The 16,115-nt window shown below is 46.0% G+C and overlaps 1 protein-coding gene across 1 annotated transcript; it reads left to right on the top strand.

Moving 5' to 3' along the window:
- Nucleotides 1-4,224: 4,224 nt before the first annotated feature.
- On the top strand, nucleotides 4,225-8,974 carry RPS5 (ribosomal protein S5). Its single transcript, XM_081903372.1, has 6 exons — nucleotides 4,225-4,380; nucleotides 5,765-5,870; nucleotides 5,974-6,183; nucleotides 7,560-7,688; nucleotides 7,932-8,030; nucleotides 8,852-8,974. Exons 2-6 carry the CDS (start codon nucleotides 5,766-5,768, stop codon nucleotides 8,918-8,920), a joined length of 612 nt encoding a protein of 203 aa, XP_081759498.1. The 5' UTR covers nucleotides 4,225-4,380; nucleotide 5,765; the 3' UTR covers nucleotides 8,921-8,974.
- The last annotated feature ends 7,141 nt before the right edge of the window (nucleotides 8,975-16,115 follow it).

The raw sequence follows: 16,115 nt of genomic DNA, 5'->3' as shown, positions 1-16,115 counted from the left end.
GGCCCAGTATAATTTCCTCCCAACTGGGGATGAGGGGAAATATATGCCTGGCTGCAGTCACACAATAGAGAATCTAATAATACAGCATTTTAAAGCTCAATCATTATATATACATATATAGAAAATGCAATCCCAAGTTTTTAGAGGGGAGCATGATTTCATGAATGACAAGAGTAAGTACTTTTCTATTTGAGAATCGAATCAGTAAATCCAAATCTGTCACTAATAAACTTTATGTGTTAAATATTAAATATACGGTCAATGCTGGAGCATCTTGTGTAAATGGAGTCTTTGAATTCTCTTCTTCAGGAAAAAATCTCACCCCCACCCCCACCAAGTACTTTACTTAGGTACTGGTATCAGTTAGGAAGTAGGAAGAGAGAAAGATCTGAGTGTACTGGTGAGAGGAGGGGCCTTGTTTTGCAAGTGAGCACAAGTGGACTTTGCCATGGGCCCCTTCGATAGATCAGGTTGGTTTTCTTTTAACACTTGTCTGCAGTAGGATTCCTCTGAGGGAAAGGAGTTCTCTTGCGAGAGGAACAGCACTATGAATACAGCAAAAGACAGAAACCAAATCTGTTAAGTCAGAGGTGTGTTGGTGGGGACAGATGTCAAGTATGCAACTACCTGGAACCGTAGAAGTGGCTGATAGGAAGCAACAGTAGGTTTCACGTACATTTGTGCCAGGCAGCAGGATGGCAGTGTCCATCAGGGGCAGTGGCGTAGCGTGGGTTGTCAGCACCCGGGGCAAGGCAAGTAATTTGCGCCCCCTAACCCGTGGATTTGCGCCCCCTAACCCTAACCCCCAGATGTTGCGCCCGGTGCGGCCGGCCCCCCTCTGCACCCCCCACGCTACGCCACTGCTTATAGATCCCCCTTTACAGCAGGGTCCCCCATAGATCCCCCTATAGAGCAGGCCAGGGTCCCCATAGATCCCCCTTTAGAGCAGGGTCCTTATAGATCCCCCTTTACAGCAGGGCCCCCCATAGATCCCCCTTTAGAGCAGGCCAGGGCAGGGCCCCCATAAAGATCTCTCTGGCCTGTGTCACGTGCCGCCGCTGCCAGCTTCTTTTTGCTGCTGCCTGGGAGCACGGCCCATTTGTATCTAGACTCTCAAAAGTTGTTCGGGTGCCCAAAGAATTCGGATTAAAAATTAGCTCGGGGGATTATTGCTCCACTATTTCATCAGGGGAAATAAGCAGCACACCTCGCAGCTCGCTCAAAAATAATCCACATGCGTTTTGGCGGATGGGGGCGCAGGTTGCAGGTTCACAACATTCTTTTAAATCTCCATTCACTCAAGAACGTTGTCAGATAACCCAACAGCGCAGGCTGCAACCATTCTTTTGTTAAACAGACATTTTAAATCGGTTTAAACTGCGCACTAACCTAGCAGTAACACCTTCCCTCAGGGGCGCTGACTTATAAAAAATATTGGGGGGGCCCATACCGGGGTTCTGCCCCGGGAAGTTTTCTAAATTTTAGATGAAAATTAGTGAGTTTTAAAGTTTTTAAAAAGTATTTTAGAGTCATATGATCAACATTAGAACCCCGAAAACTCAACTCTCTATAACTCCACACTCCGGGAAACTCGACAAGCCTGAAACACTTTTTGGCTTTGAAAAAAGAAACAAAACATAAACACGCACGGTATTTTCGTAAAAAGCTAATTTAATTTACAGTAACAATTATGCTTATAGACTATTACAGAGCAGTGAATATATAGCTCTGAAAAGACTGAAATGATATTTAAATAAATCCTAAACTATCATTAAAAGAATAAAAAATATATCACCTGTCTGATAATAAATGTTGGAAATGTAGAGAGGCTGAGGGGACATTCTTTCACCTCTGGTGGACATGCCCAAAAGTGAAAGCCTTCTGGGAAATGATCTATAATGAACTAAAAAAGGTATTTAAATATACCTTTGTTAAGCAACCGGAGGCCTTCCTCTTGGGCATTGTCGGCCAGAAAGTGTTAAAAAAGGACAGAAGTTTCTTTATGTATGCGACAACAGCAGCAAGAATACTTATTGCAAAGTATTGGAAGACACAAGACTTGCCCACACTGGAAGAGTGGCAGACGCAATTGATGGACTATATGGAATTGGCTGAAATGACTGGCAGAATCCGAGACTTGGGAGAAGAAACAATGGAAGAGGACTGGAAGAAGTTTAAGGACTATTTACAAAAACATTATAAGTTGTATGAATGTTAAGTATTTGCACGATTTAGAAAATATCAGTTCCAGCAAATAGACTTTGTAAAATAGAAAATTAAGTTATAAGTAAGAAAAGGTCGAAATTTAAGGCAACACTACGTTTAATTTTAAGGTATGAGCAATTGATAAAAATTGTTTTAAATTTAGAAGTATAATATTTGGAAAGTACAAAATAAGGTATGAAACTAGGTAATAATTTGCTGACATTCTTATTATAAGTAATGCAGGGTAAGGAGATGTGAGGAAGTCCAATCAGTTATATAAGAAAAGTTGTACTGAATGGTTGGTTATATTTTTCTCTTTTTTCTTTTTTCTTTTTTATTTCTTTCTTTCTATATGGCTCTTTGGTATTTTGGTTCTGGCTTTTTGGTGTAGGGATCTTGTATTATGTATTTGAAAATTTAATAAAATATTTATAAAAAAATAAATGAATATTTTTATGGGTGTGGACAATGAGGAGCGTTTCTTATGCTTAATATCTGCAACACATTGAGTGCTCGTCCAGAAAAGTTGAGACTCACCCTCCAGTGCTATGCTCATGAGGCGCTTTCCTTCTCGTTGCTTAGGACTTCGTAGCAGCGGGGGAACCGCCCAAAAAGCCCCTTCGGGCGCACGGGAGGAGCGAGCCGCCCGCTTTCCCGCCCTCGCCGGCCTCCTGGGGCGCACGCAGCGCTCGCGCCCTCCGCAGCCCGCCCAAACGCGCGCCAATGCCGGGCGACGCGCCCCCTCCGGGAAGCGCGATGTAGGCGCCGCTCCTGCACCCGACGGCCTTTTCTGCAGGGCTTCTAGCTGCAAGCGAGTGTGCGCGCAGAAGGCGGCGCCTGGGCTGGGGAGCGCGCAGCCTCGTCCTTTCCTTCGCAGCCAGCACTGTGAGAGAGAGAGTGAGCCACCAGGACCAGGTAGGGGCAGAGAGCTCCAAGTGCGCCCCCAAAAATGTTGCGCCCGGTGCGGCTGGCACCCCTTGCACCCCCCACGCTACGCCACTGATCAGGGGTGGTTGGGCAAATGCAACGAGACAGTCTGGCCATTGTAGGGCATACCAGACTGGGCACAACCCGAATATGGGGAGAAGGACACATTTCCCCAACAGCTCAGAAGTAAGCCTTTATTCAGATGGGTGTACATATGTAGGGTAGCACCAAGGGGAGGAGAGAGATGAATATATTCCAGCGACACATCTAGGCAGCATAATAAATGGAACAGTTTCAGCTGGTCTGAAATTGATACTGGGAGTTTATTAGGTTTTTATTTTGATTACCGGTATATATTTTGTGGTTTCATATTTTGATTTTGTTCTGTGAACCGCCCTGAGATCTCTGGGTATAGGGTGGTGTGTGAGTACATAGACACACTCACCCACCCACCCTGTCAAATCATGGTCACTGAGCAAGCAATGGCTCTAGTGCAGGGTTTCCCAAACTTGGCTCTCCAGCTGTTTTTGGACTACAATTCCCAGCATCCCTAACCACTGTTCCTGGTAGCTAAGGATGATGGGAGTTGTAGTCCAACAGCCGCTGGAGGTCCAAGTTTGCCAGAAGAAATCTGAGACACCAAACAGTCGCTCCACTGCAAGTGTCTACTGCTTTCTTATAGGGCTCCCCCGCCGCCCGCCATGTGCTTCTCTCGGACAGACTTCGAAATCTGGCCTTCGCCGACTGCCACAGGGATAAGCGGCGCTTCGGTTAAAATTAACAGTACGCATGCGCCATCTCCCGAAACAACGCGATAAAACGCACCGGAAGCCCCGCCGAAGAGAGAGAGAAAAAAGTTTAACTTGTAGAATCTCTACCTATATTCAGAGGTGCCAAACAACAAACAAACCCCACAACCGAACATTGGAAGCGTGACAAAACGTCGAAAGACGGGGTGGTCTGAGGGCAAAATATAAGAAAAACAAGGTAAATTCCCTCAGCAACCGCTTCTTCGGCATCCAGGCTGCCATTTTGAATCGGAAGTAGAGGGTGGTCACAGGGGCGCGTGCGCGGAACAAACCACGCGAGAACTTGGTTCGCCGAGAGAGGTTGAGAACGTAGCCGCGCATGCGTATGGCGCGCCGGAAGCCGGTAGCCCGTGCATAAGACTCTGGGTAACCCCGCGCGTGGCCCTTTTCTGCCTCTGCGAGCGAGCGGGACGCGGGGAGGAGAGCGAAGCGCCTCCATGTGAGTTTCTACGGAGGGGGAAAAAGGGGTGGAAACCGGAGTCTTATTGGGGGGTACTGAGGGGGGAAGGCTATCAACCGGCGTGAAGGCCAGAAAAGGGCCTCTGGGGGGCCGGGAAGGGGCACGTGGGGCGGGAGGCGCAGAGAAACCGAGGGCGGCGGTGAATCCACTACACGGGGAGGCCCGCTTCAGATCCCGCCTGACTGCCCAGCTGGCCACGTGAAGGAGGGAGACGGAGGACCAGTGGCGCCTCCCTCCCTCGGCTCCTGGGGGGGGAGGGAATGTGATGAGTTTTAAGAAGGGAGAGCGAGCGAGCTTGGCTTTCTCCCCACCTGGCCTTCCTTAGCTGATTCCTGCATTGCTGTGGGTTGGACTAGATGACCCTTGGGGTCCCTCCCAACCATAAAATTGTGCGATATGCTTCGGCCAGACTTGCAAGTCGTATTTAGTCCCACCAGTTTTATATGAGGCCCACTACAAGAGCCCTCTCTTTCCTTCGCCGCTTCACAAATGGGAAGGTAGGCCCGATTTTGCAGATCTGGTCCCACCTTTCTTAAGAAAAGAAGAAGGAAGGGACCAAGCCTGCAGTCATACACTTTTGACACTTTGAGCAAAGATAGCATTTCGTTTCTTTTATTTGTTGCACAAGCCAGCCTGTGTTGTCTCAGTTGCATTATTGCAAGGGTTTGGAATGCCAGGTCTTCACATTAAAAACGAGGGTGAAAAACAGTGCCCTAGCTTTCTAGACAAGAATACAGCAACATTACAGGTAGCTAAGATGATGGCCTCTGTAAATGGTTTAACTGCAGTTCCCATTAGCCCCAGCCAGCATGGCTAGTGGTCAGAAATGATGGGAGCTGAAGTTGATAAACATAGGATGGGCACCATGTTGGCCAATTTTGATGTATTTATTTCTTTATTTTGGAAATGGCTCGAGTGGTGGATCTGATAGTGAGCAAGGTAACCCAGATTTGAATGAATGAGCATATGGAATTTCAAGTTCTGTACATGGCACAAACAGATAGAGAATCTGTATTCAGTGTCTGGGTGCATATGATAAACAGTCAATGAATTGTATATGAGCTGTATTAAAAATTTTGAATGCGGGATGTAGCTCACATAATTGATACCTACCCAAACCTGTGCAAGAGTCTTGAAGCTTGCACTGTGTCTTCACAAGATTTGATGTCCTGTGTACCAGTAAAGGGTGACAGCTCATACCTTTCATGTGCATAAAGGTACTTGATCCTGCTAGCAAAAAAATAAAATAAAAAATCACTTTTGTGTGGCAGCCAGTACAGGTTCAGTTTGCATATTCTACCTGAGCCATTGAAAGGTAGATTGGGCCAATTCAAGACCTAATAGTTATTTATTCCACCTCTAGAATGACTGACTGGGAGACAGCCCCTGCTGTGGCAGAGACCCCTGATATCAAGCTGTTTGGGAAATGGAGTACAGATGATGTGCAGATCAGTGACATCTCCTTGCAGGTATGGAATGAGGTTGTAAACAACCTGGGCAACCTGTTGTCTTCCGGTGGAGAATGAGCTTGCGTCCCTGCTTGTTTCCTAATACTTTCTCCTTATGCTTTAGGATTACATTGCAGTGAAGGAGAAATATGCCAAGTATTTGCCACACAGTGCTGGGCGCTATGCTGCCAAGCGATTCCGGAAAGCCCAGTGTCCTATCGTTGAGCGCCTCACTAACTCGATGATGATGCATGGACGCAACAATGGCAAGAAGCTCATGACTGTGCGCATCATCAAGCATGCCTTCGAGATCATCCATCTTCTCACAGGAGAGGTGAGTTGGACACGGGAGCAGAAAAGCTGTCTATGGAAGCTGACATATTGTGAGATGGGTTTTTGATCCTGGAGGCTAGAGGGAGATGAGATGGATAAGCCCCCACCAGAAAGAAATATCTGGTGTGACTTGAGGCCTAGCTATGCACATTGAAGCAAAATTTTGCTATACAGTAGTTGTAGAAAACATTAGTTGACTAAGAAACGTGTTTTAGTCATCTAAACAGTAAGTGGATGTTGTTCTACTCACTAGCAGTGTATTTTGGGAAGGATAGCCCATTATGTGTTGATTCAGAAGGCAAGCAATGGAAAAATCCTAAGTTTCCTCCCAACCCATCAGACACAAATTGTGTTGACTGATGTGGCCCATTACACGCTTCCCATTATTTTCAATGTGATGCAAAGTACTGCCTTTCTCAGAATATGTTCGCGTCTTGGTTGATGTAAAGGGTTTAATCCATTCCATAAAGTCTAGCGAAATACACGGATTGCTAAATATGTATGTTGCAATCTTATTTTCCCACTTGACAAATTAAAAACTATCAAATCAAATTGGTTCTCACTCGCATCCACTTAAAGAGTTCTTAAAGTACTCATAAGTGAAATTGTGGGTTTTCTAATACAAATAAGTGATTTGTTCCTAAAAGCAATCTCCATTCTTGCAAGGTTTCCAGAACTGCTGTAGAACTACCTGGTTTGTGTTGGGTTTTTAGCAGGTGTTAAGCAGTTAGCATTTTCACAAGTGTTTTAATTGTATTATTAGACAGTTCTAGTGAAGGTTTCCACTACCAAGCCTTCTGGATATGGTGGGGTGAAAATTCAGCTCCCCAAAAGTACAGAATTGCATAGGTTTGTATTTACTGGGCTATCCTGATTTGCTATGCATCTTGTGTTTCCTATATTCTTAGTAATACTCTTATATACTAAGAGCATTTATGTGAATTAATATTTGGGCAGGTCTCCCTTTCACTTGGGATGAAATTTGCAGGCTTTGTGGATGGGCTTACAGGATTCTTCTCAGTTCTTTAAGGATATATTACCTTTGTTCTCTAGCCTTGCTTTTTTGTTTTTAGTTTGGAGGAATTGTGTGTCTCATCGGAGGGATTGTACCATTGATAACTGCAGAATAGTTCATACACCAATTTTATTGTCCAGGAATTGTCATTAACTTCCTGCAAGTCATTTCTGGTATATGAACCTAGAATATTTTTTGCTAATCTTCACTCGTGTGGGCTGTGTCCATCATACAGAAGTAGAAAGTGACTCTGAAGAGATGTGTCTTGTTTAAGTCACAACATTGGCTGTGGTTGGAAGCTGTACGTTACTCCGTAGAGTAGACTGTAGTTGCAGCCTTAACCTGCTTTATCTTTTTTACAGAACCCCCTTCAGGTCCTGGTGAATGCCATCATCAACAGTGGCCCTCGTGAAGACTCTACCCGTATTGGTCGAGCTGGCACAGTGAGGAGGCAAGCTGTTGATGTGTCACCTTTGCGTCGTGTCAATCAGGTACGGGATTGTCCTGTAAGAGTTGTTTGACCATGGAATGAACTCCCTTGGCAGGTGGTGGTGGTTTTCAAGCAGAGGTTGGATGGCCATCTGTTGGGGTGCTTTAGTTGAGATTCCTGCATTGCAGGGCGTTGGACTGGATGATCCTCAGGGTCCCTTCCAACTCTACAATTTTATGATTAAGGAAGAGCATTTTCTCAGCTGACTCTGTATACCAATGTAATCTCTGTCTCCCCCCTGCAGGCCATCTGGTTGCTCTGCACTGGGGCTCGTGAAGCTGCCTTCCGCAACATAAAGACCATAGCTGAGTGCCTAGCAGATGAGCTGATCAATGCAGCTAAGGTGAGAATCAACTAATAGCAAGTTCCTTCAGTGGCTTTTAAGTAGCATCCTGACAGTGGCACATTCTAAGCCTTTTTACTGTTGTTATTCTAGTGTGTGGTTCATTAATTTCCTGTTTTGGAAGCTTTTAAACTCCTGCTGCTTCTTAATTTTGAAAACATATTTTCTAGTAGCGTTGTGTTCTTGTGTTTTTAAGTTTTATGCAAGAACAGCGTTTTCCTGAAAGGCGGTGTAGGAATAAGTAAATTGTTGTCACGTGGAAATCAGCAGCAGGGTTTTCAAAGCCAGATGCAGGGATTGTAAATGGGGCTCTCATAATAACCCCAAGAGTTAATTGGTTTGCGGCGATAGTTGTCCTAAACTGCAAAATATACAAGTGCAGCACTCCTTGAAGATTTTAGCTGTAGGTTGCCTAAGAGATGCCTTGTGCAGCAGTTCCTGAAACAGACATTGTCACAGCAGCCCACAGTTGCTCTAGGTCTAGCTGTTAACAGCATTCTCAGGCAACATAATCTCTCTTGTAAAATGATTGCTTGACACGCAACCTGGTATTTGGCCCAAAAAGCTTACAGTGTTGTGGGATTGAAACCGTAATCTTAAATAGCTGAAATGGTATCCCATTATGTGTGTATGCCAGTTGTGCAACTATTCTGTAGCAGCTCCTTCAGCTGTTCATTGGAGGGGTGACTGTGTGAAGGTGTATGTGACTGGAATTGCCACCTATTGGGAAGAAGTTATTTGAGCAGATTGCTTCAGGCTGAGTTTGGGATCATGCTGCTGCGTGTGTATGTCTGTGTCTCACGGTTGCCTCCCATTTCTAGGGTTCCTCCAACTCTTATGCCATCAAGAAGAAGGATGAGTTGGAGCGTGTGGCCAAGTCCAACCGTTAAGAGCTGCTGCTGCTGCTGGATATCCAAAGCAAATAAATTCTCATTTTCACACTGTGTTTCTTCTCTTCCTTGCGATCCACCTTCTTCTGAAGCATGTGGAGCTATAAAGAGAATCTGTGTTGTGATGTAGCAGTTTAGAGGTAGGCAATGGCCGCCACCTTGGGTGGCTTTTTAAAAAAGAGGATTGGAAAAATTCATGGCTAAAATTGTCAGGAACTACTAGCTATGATGGCTGTGTTGTACCTGACACACTGTGTGTGCCTCTGAATGTCAGTTGCTTGAAATCACAAGTGGGGAGAGTTGCTGTCACACTCAAGTCCTGCTTGTGGTTTCTCTACAGGCACCTGATTGACTGCTTGGAGAGCATGCTGGATAACATGGAACCATGATCAGATCTAGTTTGGCTGTTGTGTTCTTAAATTACAGCAACAACCAACCCAGAACACAGCTAAAACAACTGAAACACTTAAAGCTAGGATAAACCGCACCCAATGGGAACTTGGTGCAGAAGTAAAGCACCCCTAGATTGTGATTAAAAGCCTGGGAGAGAACAAGATGCTCTCCTTATCATTTGCCCTGAAATAACATAGCGCAGGCCACCAGGTGAGCCTCTGGTGGGGCTACCACTGAAAAGGTCCTTTCCCTAGCAACTGCCCAAGTTACTGCATTAGACACCTGGAAAAAGGTCTCTGGTTATCTGCTGCAAACCACCTTAGATACCTACTTAGTAGATCCCAATACGCATTTTGCCCACTTCGGCTCTAAAGGAATGTGGAAGAGTTGCTGTTCCCTGGAGCTCTTTGTCATTTTCATGTTTGCAGGAGCAGAAGAGTTAGGTTACCTTGTTTGTTTTACCCTCAGTCAGGGATAAGGTAGTACATCTCAGGCCTTTGTGCTTAAAAAAAGGTCATTTGGAATGCCATTCTTTGCTGCAAGCGATCCAGTCTGTGGACATTTTTCATTTCCAGTTTCTCTAGGAAGGCTGCATTCAGCTTATTTGTGTTCATGATCTGCAGAAGATTTCACAGGTCAGTCATGCCTGCAAACCACACAAATCTTAGGTTTTGAATTGCATCCAAACAAACTTATCTCCTTTCTGTAAAACTTGGTCTTGCACTAAGTAAAATACAACAGGGTTATTTGTTTAGAAAGGGAATTCCAAATATGTATGTATCTATTGATGCTGGGTGTGCATCCTTTGTCCAAGTGCACTAAAAAAATTCCATGCCAAGCAGAGTTTCACTTCCCCAAAGAATTTTTCATTCCACTTCCTGTGTTTACAGAAGTGACTTTGGCACGGTAAAAGTTGGGAAAGGGCTTAGCGGTTCCAACACCTATGTATCTGGAGGCCAGGTTTAATCTTTTCTTAAATTTACAGTTCCAAGATGAGAGATCGTATTGCAATTTGGTGCGCATAAATACAAGTTGTGAAATTTATCGAATGCCAAAAGATTAACGGGTGTCTAAATTGGAGGCCCCCTTTTGAGCTTGAGGCCCTGGGCCAAAGAGCTATCCACACCCCCTCCAATCAGCCTCAACTACTGTACATGGAGTCCAGTTAGCTAACATGGATCATGGTTATAGGTCTGTGGAGATATCAAAGCTCTTTGACTGTATGCCCTTGTCCTCTGTCACTTCAGATGATGGATGAGGAAATGCTGTCTTCCATTATCCCTGAGTATTGGGCATACAGGCTGGGGTTAAGAGTTGAATAGCATCCGGAGAGCTGCAAGTTCATATAGGGGAAAATCTCCACCAAATAACTTTTTGAAAGGGGTTTGCTGAAATCCAAGGATTCTAGTGAATCCAGTGTCCACGTAAAGTGACTGGCACCACCTGCTCTGCAAAATATGTGTCCTTGTGATGGCAAACAGAGCAGCCTTCCCCAGTTATCCCTACTAAGATCCTGTGGGGCAGGTCCTCCCTGTCTGGCTGCATGTCAGCTACCCAACACCACCTGAAGCAAGTCACAAGCACATACCAGGCCACTGGGTTTACCCCAGGGGTAGTGGCTTCCTGTTGGTCCAAAATGCCCTTGGAATGACGTGGGAGAGATCTTCCGGTTTGGTCCTGTCTCACCAGCATGGATGTTCCGCGTTCCAGGACGGGTCCTTGAGGTGGTGCCCTTAAGGGCAGGTTGGCAGAAGAGACTGACTTTCAGGAGGATGCAACTTGTCCGGATGCTCTCCTACGGAAGCCCCATTGCAATAACACAAGGCAACTCGTATGCAGGTCCTGCTTAGAACCATAGAACTGTAGAGTTGGAAGTGACCCTGAGGATCATCTAGTCCAACCCCCAGCAATGCGGAAATATCTCTTGTGAATGTAGAGGGGGGGGGGAATCTTTGGCCCTCCAAGATTGTGCCAAGACAACGCCCATCAGTTCCCAGCAAGCATGGCTAATGGCCAGGGATGATGGGAGGAGTAGTTCAGCAACATCAAAGGCCAATGGTACAGCACACCTGTCTTAAAGATTTCAATTCCGTAACAATGAAATTGTTACTGTGTATTATTATTTGTTAAATTTCTATACCGCCCTGTACCCGCAGGTCTCGGGGCAGTTCACAACGTAAAATCACAATATAAAAAGCACCGAATAAATAATAAATACAAGAACAACCCCACCCCAACACATTTTAAAAGGGCATTGGATTTTAAAACCTCTGCAGCAGAGATTTCCGTGTGCAATCGAGGACTGTTCTAGAAACAGCCCATGTAACACAAACACACTTTATGCTTTTGCTAGCAGAAAATGCCCATTGCTTTAGGTAAAGGTGAAGGGACCCCTGACCATTAGGTCCAGTCGTGGCCGACTCTGGGGTTGCGGCACTCATCTTGCTTTATTGGCTGAGGGAGCCGGCGTACAGCTTCCGGCTCATGTGGCCAGCATGACTAAGCCACTTCTGGTGAACCAGAGCAGCGCATGGAAACGCCGTTTACCTTCCCGCCAGAGTGGTACCTATTTATCTACTTGCACTTTGATGTGCTTTTGAACTGCTAGGTTGGCAGGAGCAGGGACCGAGCAACGGGAGCTCACCCTGTCGCGGGGATGGTTTAACCCACAGCTGACCCACACCCATTGCTTTAGAGCTCACTAAAAGATAATGCCAACAGGTGGCAGCCTTCCTTAGTCAATGAGATAAAGCAGCAGGAGCTGGAGAATTGCCTTGCTTGTGATTTACAAAGTAACAACTTTGTGACAGAGGGGCTGGCTTTTTAATTTTAATTTTATTTTATTGTGGGTGTCTTCTGCAACATGTTCTAGACCAGGGTTTCCCAAACGTCTGTCTCCAGCTGGTTTTGGACTACAACTCCCACCATCCTGAGCTAGCAGGGATGATGGGAATTGTAGTCTAAAAACAGCTGAGGAACCACATTTGGGAAACCATGGTTTAGACACATAGGAACATGGGAAGCTGCCTTGTATTGAGTCAAACCTTTGGCCCATCTCAGTTCAGTATGGTCTGCACCAGCAGGCAGCAGCTGTCCAAGATTGCAGACAGTGGCATCTCTCTCACCCCTTCCTGGAGAGGCCTGGGATTGAACCTGCGACCTTTGGCATGCAATTCAGATAGTCCGCCACTGAACTACAGGACCTTCCCCACAATAGTGCATTAATGATGAATTTATTCTGCTTTGCGTTTATTTACTTTATTTATTTTTACAGTTATACCACAGCTTTTCCTCTAAGGAGCTTGGGGTGGTGTACATAGCTCTCCACATTTTATCCTGTGAGGTAGGTCAGGTGGAGAGTGAGTCACTCAGCGAGCATCATGGCTACGTGGGGATTTGAACCCTGCTCTCCCAGGTCTTAGATCAGCACTTTGACTACCCACACCGCACTGGCTCTTGTTCTGCCATGGTTCCCCAATGCTACCACATTATTGCTGTATGAAAAATTGTATGAAAAATTGCAGAATTTCAGTAGGATAAAGGTAAAGGACCCTGGATGGTTAAGTCCAGTCAAAGATGACTACAGTGATACCTTGGGTTACAGGCACTTCAGGTTACAGACTCCGCTAACCCAGAAATAGTACCTCAGGTTAAAAACTTTACCTCAGGATGAGAACAGAAATCACAGCGGGAGGCGCGATTAGGTAAAGTGGTACCTCAGGTTAAGAACAATTTCAGGTTAAGAACGGACCTCCAGAACGAATTAAGTTCTTAACCTGACGTACCACTGTGTGGGGTTGCGGTGCTCATCTCGCTTTCAGGCCGAGGGAGACAGCGTTTGTCCATAGACAGCTTTCCGGGTCACGTGGCCAGCATGACTAAACTGCTTCTAAAGCAACGGGATGCTGTGACAGAAACCAGAGCGCACAGAAATGCCGTTTACCTTTCCGCCACAGCGGTACCTGTTTATCTACTCGCACTGGTGTGCTTTTGAACTGCTAGGTTGGCAGGAGCTGGGACAGAGCAACGGGAGCTCACCCCGTCGCAGGAATTTGAACTGCCGACCTTCTGATTGGCAAGCCCAAGAGGCTCAGTTGTTTAGACCACAGCGCCACTCGCGTCCTGTTTCAGCAGGATATGCACTGGCTGCAAATGAAACAGCGTGAGAGAGTGCCCCAGAACATTTGCAAGTGCAAATGGTGTTGAAATGATGATTGTGTATGACCATCCCAGTACTGCTGTGATGGATGCAGAATAAAATGGATGTCTGGAGGCGCCCACTGAGAATCAAATCCATGGATGAAGAACCCAAGGGGTGATCTTCTGAGGTAGTTGAGGGGCGGCTTTCTCACTGTTCTTCAGCTCTTGCTGAACTACAAGTCCCTAGCAGTGGTCATGCTGGCCAGGCTTGGTGCCTCAGGCACTCCCGTAGGGTGACAAAGGAGACGAAGGTTCCTGTACCATTCACAGCTTTGTGAAAATGGGGATTTTGGAAGGTGCAGTTGTTGTGCCGGGGAGGTGGTAGGTGGGGGAGACAAAAGCACCAATCTGCACACACTCCTATACCTGGGGAAGGAGAACCTGTGTCCCTCCATATTTTGTTGGACTGACTCCAACTCCTATCAGGTATGTTCAGGGATGTTGCAAGATGTAAGTGCAGAACTCCATCACCCCTCCTCCGTTCTACACTATTGTAGGAGTGCAGTTCTTCATTTGTCGTGTCATTATTTCGCTAGATAGTGTGGAGCAGTATTTGCCAGCCAGGCGCCCTCCCAACTTTTTGGGCTATGAAACCCCACATGCGCTGGCTTTTGTGAATTGTAGTCCAACCTGGGGGCACTCGGTTGTCAAAGATCGGTGTAGAGGATCAAACAGGTTTCTTATGCACAGCACAGGGTGGCCAATGTGAAGGGGGCGCTCCTCTTCAGTGTTGAGGTTTCCACCCCCCCAGGTTCTCTTCTGAGTTTTTTTCCAGTCCTGGCAAGGGCAAAACAGATCCGGTTCTGTTGGCTGTGGGAGGTGTGGGCTGGTTAGGCAAGTCAGACTTGAACAGGGACCAGGCAAGTCTTCAGGAACCTCAACCGTTCTCTGTTTTGCTCTTGGGGCAGATGTCGGGTGTCACCCCTCCTGAGAACAGGTAGGAGGCAACGAAGAGGTCTAGCTTCAGGGGACAGTCCAAGTGTTGTTGTTGTTGTTTTGCAGGGGGGCCAGGGATATTCTAGTAGCAAACCTGGGAGCCTGTTAGCTTCAAAGTGTGTGTAGAAGTACAGTATATAAAATTTTGTAAACCAAACCTCCTTTGAGCTTCTATCCTTAAATAACATGGGTGACAGTTGTGTCCATAAAGAGAAAAAGAGAGAGATTATTTGTTTGTTTGTTTCTTTACTATTCAATTTCCACCCCACCCTTCCTCTCAAAGAAGCCCAGGGAAACACATATGGTAACTAAGCAGCAAAACAATATAATTGGAACTACAGCACATTCATCCCTCAAAGGATTCTGGGTACTGTCGTCTCACAGAGTTATCATTCCCAACCACCCTTAACAACCTGCAGGGCCCAGAATTCTTTGAGGGAAAGAGTGTGTTTTGGATGTGCTTTAAAGATACACCCAAAGTTCTGTTTCAGAGTAGACCATTAAAAAGACTAGACTAAGGTTACCAGATTTTTCCCCAATGAATCCAGGGACACTTTTCAACTTCCTACTAAATAGATTGAGACCCAAGTTAATTAACTTCAACAGGTCTCCCCTGAGCATGACTAAAGTTAGAGGAAACCTACAATAAACAATCAGTGCTAGGGCTTGCCGATCGCATGGTCGGCGGTTCGAATCCCCGCGGCGGGGAGAGCTCCCATCTTTCAGTCCCAGCTCCTGCCAACCTAGCAGTTCGAAAGCACATCAAAGTGCAAGTAGATCAATAGGTACCACTTAATAGCGGGAAGATAAACGGTGTTTCCGTGTGCTGCTCTGGCTCACCAGAGCAGCTTCGTCATGCTGGCCACGTGACCCGGAAGTGTCTTCGGACAGCACTGGCCCCCGGCCTCTTAAGTGAGATGGGCACACAACCCTAGAGTCGGACATGACTGGCCCGTACGGGCAGGGGTACCTTTACCTTTACCTTTACAATAAACAAAAACATGTAAAATACGGAGAAAATGAGAACGTCTAAAAATGTGTGGAAACTGTCATTTACAGTTGGTAATGTCAAGGTTGCTGGGACCAGTATTTCACAGCCATTTGATGCCTGGGTGAATAGGAATGTTTCAAAATCCCCCTGAAGGTTAATCCCGAGGGGAAAAGATGGATCTCAGTCCGGAGGGCATTCAAAAAATGAAGTGTCACCACTGAGAAGGCCCTCTCATGGATCAACACCAACTGAGGCCCATGTGTGTACTATACATTTAAGCACTATGACACCACTGTCATGTCTTCTCCAATGAATCCTGGGAGCTGTGGTTTGTTAAGGGTGCTATTTCCCTCCCAGAGCTACAATTCCCAGAATCCCTCACGGAGAGGGAATGGTTTTTAACCACTCTGGGAACTGCATATTACTTGACTGATATATTAAGACTTTTCAGGCTTTGGTACTCTAGATCTAAGAACTTTGCCAGTGAATCTCATTTTTCAAACCATCTGAGGAAGAAGAGGACCCCTGGACCGCCGGTTGTAAACCACTGCTGTTCTCTTTGTGGGGTTTGTTCTCCCCATCTGCTCTCTCCTCCGCACACATCTTGCACCTCTGAAAATCAACATTTTGAGATTTATGACCAGCTGTGATTATCTACAGTGGAGAAAAAGCATT

Source organism: Podarcis melisellensis (assembly GCF_964234715.1).
Source record: "Podarcis melisellensis genome assembly, chromosome: 2".
In the NCBI taxonomy this organism is placed as follows: domain Eukaryota; kingdom Metazoa; phylum Chordata; class Lepidosauria; order Squamata; family Lacertidae; genus Podarcis; species Podarcis melisellensis.
This window is presented reverse-complemented; position numbering and strand designations above follow the sequence as displayed.